The 7,366-nt window shown below is 58.9% G+C and overlaps 1 protein-coding gene across 2 annotated transcripts in view; it reads right to left on the minus strand.

Annotated features, from left to right (window-relative positions):
• The window catches only part of TBL1X (transducin beta like 1 X-linked), a 76,718-nt gene that overhangs the window by 9,346 nt on the left and 60,006 nt on the right, over positions 1-7,366 (minus strand). For both annotated transcript variants that reach the window (XM_045290780.1, XM_004717771.2), the window contains exons 5-11: positions 7,142-7,287; positions 6,491-6,725; positions 5,100-5,232; positions 4,234-4,375; positions 2,476-2,539; positions 2,297-2,394; positions 159-219 (exon numbers count right to left, since the gene is read on the minus strand). In XM_045290780.1, the coding sequence (XP_045146715.1) occupies positions 159-219; positions 2,297-2,394; positions 2,476-2,539; positions 4,234-4,375; positions 5,100-5,232; positions 6,491-6,725; positions 7,142-7,287 (879 nt within the window). The remainder of the gene's footprint in view (positions 1-158; positions 220-2,296; positions 2,395-2,475; positions 2,540-4,233; positions 4,376-5,099; positions 5,233-6,490; positions 6,726-7,141; positions 7,288-7,366) is intronic.

Here is a 7,366-nt window from a genome sequence, read left to right on the forward strand (position 1 = left end):
CACACACACACAGCAGGCGGGAGGCTGGGGCTGTGACATCTGGAAAGGCTGAGGAGCCGCACTCCCTGTGACCCCAGTCCCTCCTTGCCAGCTGGGGCCCACCAATCTGATGGGCACCAGAGGAGATGTCACAGGGCTCTAGGACCACGCGTACTCACCTGAGTGGAAAGGGAACTGCTGTTTGGCCTCTCCCGTGTGGGCGTCCCAAATGATGGTGGTCTGTGCTCCGGAAACAAAAGCAAGCATTAGTGACTCTCCCTGCCAAGCTGTCCCTCTAAGAGATCAAGCCCAAGACACGGAACAGTGCGCTTCTCTTCTTCCTCGGCCAGTGCTGTCCAACAGAGGGACAAGGGGACCTGCACGGGCCATTTTAAATTTTACACTAGCATTAAAAAAGGTACCATCAAAACACGGAAAACACCCCAAGCAAAACAGGTAACTGTTCAACTCATTTGACCTCTCACGTTTCTAATCAATACAGAATTAGACACCAGAAAGCCCTGTGACGGCGGGGCAGTGTGTGGTTCACGGGGAGCCCAAGTATGGATCAGCAACATGGCCCACAGGGTTCCCAGTGGCAGGCTGTTCCCAGGCTGACTGCCAGCCCTTTCCCCCAAGGAGCCTCTGAGTGGGCAGGGACCAGCAAGTTCTCGGCCAGGCAAGGGCTCAGGTCTCTGCACCAGCAGGGGCTCCCTTTCGGTCCAGGTCTTTGAAATCAAGGAATATGTGCGTCAGTCGTATCCTCTTCACGACACTTATCCAATCTGCGGGTCAAGCAAACCATCAGGATTATGTGAAGAAGCGTACAGCGAAGTCTGGTGAGCGACCTGTGACCTGCAGGTGACACACGGCTGGTGAGGAGGACCTGAGGCCCTTGATGGTGAAGATCAAAGATTTCGGCCTCCTTTCGTGTAGGGAGTTTTTAAGAACTGGAGACAAACTCTATGCTAAAAGGAACAAAAGCCCCAAAGACCAAACACACGGACACTGACTTGAGGCCCACCCAGGCTGAGCTGCGGCTGCGGGTTACAGATAGATAGTCCCTCTTCATGGGAGGACGAGGCCGCTCTCCTCCCCTGGAGCAGGCTGCTGACTCGTGAACTGCTGACTGCAGGTCGCAGCCGACACATAACCAACCCTCCGCCCCCAGGGCTCCTCGTGGGCTGGCGGGCATGCTGCAGCAGATGGTTCTGTCTGTCCGACGGTGGGGCGGGGACTGTTTGTTAATGCACAGCTCCGCCTCCTGCCGCGGCTCACCGAAAGGATGTCCCCCACAAGATCAACAGGTTTCCAGAGGTGCCTGTCCCTGATGGATCAGAGAACCCACCGCCTGGAAGGGCAGCGGGGGGACGACGGCAGCAGCCACCACGTGCACCACAGCCAGCATCGCAGTCCAGGGATACAGCCTGGGGGGCAGGGTCTCAGGCTCTGCCTGCCTCCCCTCCACAGCTGCCCTGTGTCCCTAGGGAAACTGACAAGCCTCCCCTGGCCCCTTTCCAGGGCTGTTCAAGGCAGGGCTGGCTGCCACCGGGGCACAGCATGTGGGTCAGTCTCCCAGCCAGCAGCTCCTCGGGGGCCACCGTGGGTGGGGCGGCATGCTGTGGGTGCCTCACACCTGAGGGAGACCTGGAATGCCTGCCTGCGGCGACGTGGCAATGCCTGGCACACCAACCGCAGCAGCTCAGCTGTGTCTGCACACGGGACCGGCTGGAACGTCTGAGCAGAGGGTCTCCTGCTCCAGATAGGGAGGCTGCTTCTGAGCAGAGGGTCTCCAGCTTCAGAAAAGGGGGCTGCTTCTGAGCAGAAGGTCTCCGACTTCAGAGAGAGGAGCTGCTTGGGGGAGCTGCTGGCTTAGCTGGCTGTCCTCTAGAACAAGGGACAGCCAGTCTCTTCTGTAAAGGGCCCGAAGGTATACGTGTTCTTCTCTATCGGCCAGCCTGCCGCTGACCTGAGCGCACAGCTACACGAGAATGGGTAAGGTGGTGTGCCAATAAAACTTTATTAATACACAGGTGTGGCAGGCTGCATACGGGGACACTGGGTCAGTGAGGGCAGGGGATGGCCAGGAAAAGAGTGGTGGAGACACTTGCCCCCATGATGAAGGGCACCCCCAGGAAAATCAGAAAGCCCGGAAAGGCTCTGTTGGGGAACTTTCCTGTGATTTCCCCTGACTCAGATGAACCCCAAAGCCGTGTGTCTGTTTCTGAAGGGAGACGGAAAGTCGGGGGGCCCCCAGGCATCACAGAGCTGCTGCAGAGGAAGGGGACATGGACAGGCTGCACCCAGCAATACTCACTTTGTCCACGCCGGCACTTAGAATGTAGTTCCCTTTCTTGTTCCACTTCAAGGCAAAGATGGGGCCTTTATGTTGCCCTAAGGTGCTGGCCAGGTTGCCTGTTAAGGGGTAAGACAGGCTCGTCGGCTTCCGCATTGCAGCCAGCACCCCGACACACACAGGAGGGCCATGGGACTCACCGTCGTCCGTCCATATCCTGGCAAAGCCGTCGTAGGAACCCGTGGCCAGGAGCGTGCCGTCGCTCTGGAGGACAGAGAGAGACCACCGTTGCTCAGCGGGTGCCCCACTACATGTGGCTCCCAGTCCCCACTCTCCTGAGAGTCCTGGTCTCATGAGCCTGGCACAGAAGGCTCTGCTGCCCGGCTGACTCTTCCCGGGGCTCAAGACTCCCTGTGGCTATGAGGGAGGTGCCAGCAAGCACACCATAACCGGTGCCCTAGGCAGACCCTACAGCGGAAGTCACTGACTTTGGACTCTTACCAACTCAGGCGAGATTTGCAGAAAGAGCTTGCATGCACAGAGGGGCACAGGTCTGGTGAGTAGAGGGGAGGGCGTGCAGAAATGACCAAGAGCACAGGGGACATGACCCAGGTGGAGCACCAACGGCCGTGCCCCACGGATATCTGCTGAAGTATCATGGGTCACGCAAAGCATCCCCAGGACAGGAGAGGGTGCCCCTGCACCTTGCTCCCTCAGCCTGGCTCATCTACAAACCCACGCTGACCATGGGGTGGGAGACAGTAGGGCTATGCCTCCAAACCTGTCAGTTACTGTGTGAGTCAGCGATGCCAACCACATGGTCAACCTCAGAGACAGGACTGGAGAGCCAGGAACCCTGCGCCCATGCCCACTGCAGGACAACTGGACAGCCAGGGATCCTGCACCCATGCCCACTGCACAAGACTCAACAGCCAGGGACTCCGTGCCCATGCCCACAGCAGGATAACTGGACAGCCAGGGACCCTGCATCCGTGCCCACTGCAGCACGATTAGACAGCCAGGGACCTTGCACACATGCCCACTGCAGGATGACTGGACAGCCAAAGACCCTGCACCCACACCCACTGCTGGACAACTGGACAGCCAGAGACCCTGCGCCCATGCTCACTGCAGGACAACTCAACAGCCAGGGACCCTGCGCCCATGCCTACAGCAGGATAACTGGACAGCCAGGGACCCTGCACCTGTGCCCACTGCAGGATGACTCGACAGCCAGGAACCCGGTGCCCATGCCCACTGTGGGATGAATTGACACCCAGGGACCCTGCACCCATGCCTACTACAGGACACTTGATAGCCAGGGACCCTACGCCCATACCCACTGCAGGAAGACTCAACAGCCAGGGACCCTGTGCCCATGCCCACTGCAGCACAACCCAACAGCCAAAGAGGCGGGTAAAGCCTCAAGGCCTGTGAGTCCACCCAGGCAGAGCTGACTGTCAACACACTGGGGTATCACAGCTGCATGCAGCTGGGCCACCGTGAACCCACAGAGAAATGCCATAAGGGGTCTCCCACCTTCACGGGAGCAGACCTGGGTCTTTCTCCTGAGGAGGTTGCAGCCACCAACCTGCCAGGTGCTTAACCACTGAGCCTCAGGGCTCCATCAGGGAGCATCAGTCAGCCGTAACCCGGGCTACCAGGTGACGTGGTGCGAGGAGCCGGCAAAAGAGCAAGGAAAAAGCCCGGCATATGGTGCCACCACTCGGCAGGGAGACCAGAGCTCAGCAGAAAGCAAACTTTCAGGGGCGGAGTGCCTGAGGGGGAACCCAGTGCCCGTGTCACAGCCAGCTCTCCGTGAGCCTCTCCTCCAGATGCATATGCTAAGCGCCACGGGTACGGCCTGGGAGCATCCTCGCCAGGACCCTTGGCGGCAGAGGGCCTGCTTGTGGAGGGCCTGATGGTCCAGCGTCCACCCGGCAGGGGAAGGAGCTTACATTCCAGTCCAGCGAGGTGACGTCCTTGTTACTGGGCACGTCGTGGCCCCCTTCCCGGATACAGTGTCTCAGCACCAGCTGGGTGGAGCCCCCGCTGCTGTTCTCATTGAGGTTCCAGATCCTCGCCGTGGAGTCCCCGGACCTGCACAAGACAAGAGCACAAGGCCACTCAGCGTCGCCGAGGGAACAAGGCATTGCGGGCTGGCTGGGCTGCTCACCCACGGGTACCCTCCCTGTGAGCCCTGCCTCTCCACCCTGCTCCTCACACGCGTCACCACGCCTCACACATCTCCCTGCTCCTGGCTGATGAGATCCCCTCTCACTATAGATAGGACTGTGCCCTCCCTAAAATGAGCATTGGAAATCAACACCTGACCCCAAGTTCCATTTGAGAATCTTGTTTCTTTGTTGTGTTAAGTCATGCGCAGACGGGCGAGATAGACACCAGCCACGTGAGGAACTACAGTCCCCTAGAACAGGTACCCTGAGTGTGGACTTCTATCCTCCCGGACCAGGAAATTAAACTTCTGTTCCTTAAAGCCACCTCCCAGCCCACCCCGCCGCCCTGCGGTCCTCTCCTGAAAGCTGACGTAGCATGCTGCTGCTGCCAGGCACCGTCAAATCAGTTCAAACTCTGTGCATCCTCACAGTGGTCCCTACTGAGCGCACTGCTGCAGCGGCTGAGATAGCCGATGTGCTGGCACAGCGCCCCAAAGGTGTTTCAGACCAAGCTTGTTTCTGGCACAGCGCCCCGAAGGTGTTTCAGACCAAGCTTGAGCAAGGCGCGTGTGAGCTCCATGGAGCTGCCCCTCAGCAAGCACAGTCAGCCAGACACCTGGAGCCCTTACCCGACCTGAAGCCCTTACCCGGATGCAAGGAGGTCGCTGATGGGGTTCCAGGCACAGATGAACACCTCGGACTCATGGCCTCGCAGCACAGTGGCCTTGCTGGCTGGGATCTCCACTTCCCCGTCGATCTCCATTGGTTTCAAATGGTTATCTGCCGGCAGAAGCAAGGGAAGACTTGTGGCTCGCACATTACAGAGAGACTAGGCCATGAGTTTAACTTCTTATGCAACCCTAAGGAGCTAAACGAGGCCTTTGCCACTGCCCTTGCCTATGGACAAATGGGCACGTCCTTCCTGATTCCCCTGGGCAGGACTGGGCAGGGCCTCTGGGCAAGGCCTCTGGGTGAGGTGGACAGAGAGGGATTTCTCAGTCACTTGACTGGGTGGGGGTGAACATTCTTCCAGTCCACCCAGTGGTGTCTGCTTAGAACTGAGCCCCAAAGGCTGGTTTTATCACAAGTCCCAGGGGGCTTCCAAAGGTTCATGGAAAAATCCCACTATCTTTTCATTCCATGTTCCCTCAAACTTTTGAAGCCCTCTTGTGGACCCCTAAGGAGCCCCGGTGGCACAGCAGCTATGTGTTGGGCTGCTAACCGCAAGGTTTGAAGTTTGAAATCAGCAGCCACTCCTCGGGAGAAAGACGAGGCTTTCTACTCCCAGAAGTTCCAGTCCCGGAAACTCACAGGCTGTTCTACCCCCGTCCTAGGGGGCGCTGAGTCAGGCATGACACCAAGGCAATGAATTTGGTTTTGGGAGCCACACAGCTCTTCTTCCAAAGTGCCCCTGGGTGCCTGTGAAACGGCGGCCCTGTGACTAGCAGAGGGTGAGTGGGTCTCAGCTGGCACCACTGGGGAGAAATCTCCCCCCCCGACACGGGCAGTTCCCGGGATGGTAATCCTCTCTGAAGCACCTTGAGGTGGCAGCTTGATTAAGGGGCCCAGATGCTCACCGCTATGCTAACCAGACGGGCATCTGCTGAATGCTTGGCTAACAGAGGTGCTAACAAGGTGGTTCTAGCCCATCAGCTACTCCTGGGAGAGGAAGCGGCGAGCCTCTTTCTGTAAAGATGACCACCTTGGAAACCCTCATGGACAGTTCTCTGTCCACAGATGGCTGTGAGTCAGATCAATGCACCAGGCCCCAGCAACTGCATCCAAGTCCAGACTTGGTTGTTGAAGATGCTCAGGTTATTCACAGGCGTGCCTGACTCTGAGGCTGTATGAGCAGAGGCTACCTACCCATCGCTAGGTTTTGAATTGACGGTAAAGGGTGACGGCTGTGATCATAGAGCATGCATACACTGGAAGCAGGGCACAGGCAGGGCCGTAGAGGCAGGAAGACATGGACAAGGATGCCAAACGCAGCCTAAGGCCACCTGCAGCTAGGGCATGTGCGCTCGCACTGACTTACTAATGGCTTGCGCCCCACTCTCCTCGCCGTTCACTGCGGACTCGCCATTTTTGGCTGTGTTTTGCTGGGAAACGGTTGTAGGGGGAGCTGTGGCAGCCGCCGCCGCCGCTGCCACTTGCTGCTGCTGTGCCAGCTTCTCTCGGAAGGCCTGCTGCCGTGTCTGCACCACGTCTGGCATCACCGCGTCGATCAGCGACAGTGACTCGATGGGCCGCCCATCGAACACAGTGCCATCCTGGAGGGAGACGGCTCACCCTCAGCAACCACCCACGCAGGCAGGCCAGAAGCGGTGCGCGAGCGCTTGCACGCTTACGGGTACACGTACACACACACACACACACACACACACACTGTCCCCTCCCACCATGCACCCACTTCGCTGTCCCCCACACCCTAGGGCCCTGCTACCCACGGAGCATCCCTACCCCTCCACGGCCACAAGAGGCACAGGGGCAGGGAGGGAGGTGCAGAGGCAACCGCAGGGCCTGCCTCCGCAGCATGTCCAGACCGCCACCCCACCCCACCCCCACTCCCACGTCCCCAGTAGACGTTTTGCAACCACAGTGCCATCAAAATGGCGTGCGTGCACCATGTGGCGGGGGCAGGCGGATCAGGGTCATTGGGGAGGGCCCGGGCCCCTGGCGGGTATACCTCGTTGATGCTGATCTCGGCCTCCACATACTGTAGCCCCTTCTGCAGGATGGAGATGAGTGCGGCAGGCGGCACAAGTGTCCCGTTGATGTTGGACTGGCTGATGTGGCTCTCGATTCCAAAAGTGAAGGCCGAGTGTGAGAAACCTGCAGCGCGGGAGGACAGGCCAGGTGGCATCATAGGGGGCTGGAGCCCTGGAGGGAACGGCCACTGCAAACACACCCA

The sequence above is a fragment of the Echinops telfairi genome, unplaced genomic scaffold (genome assembly GCF_000313985.2).
Source record: "Echinops telfairi isolate 266 unplaced genomic scaffold, ASM31398v2 ScPeMD7_53;HRSCAF=182, whole genome shotgun sequence".
Classification (NCBI taxonomy): Eukaryota; Metazoa; Chordata; class Mammalia; order Afrosoricida; family Tenrecidae; genus Echinops; species Echinops telfairi.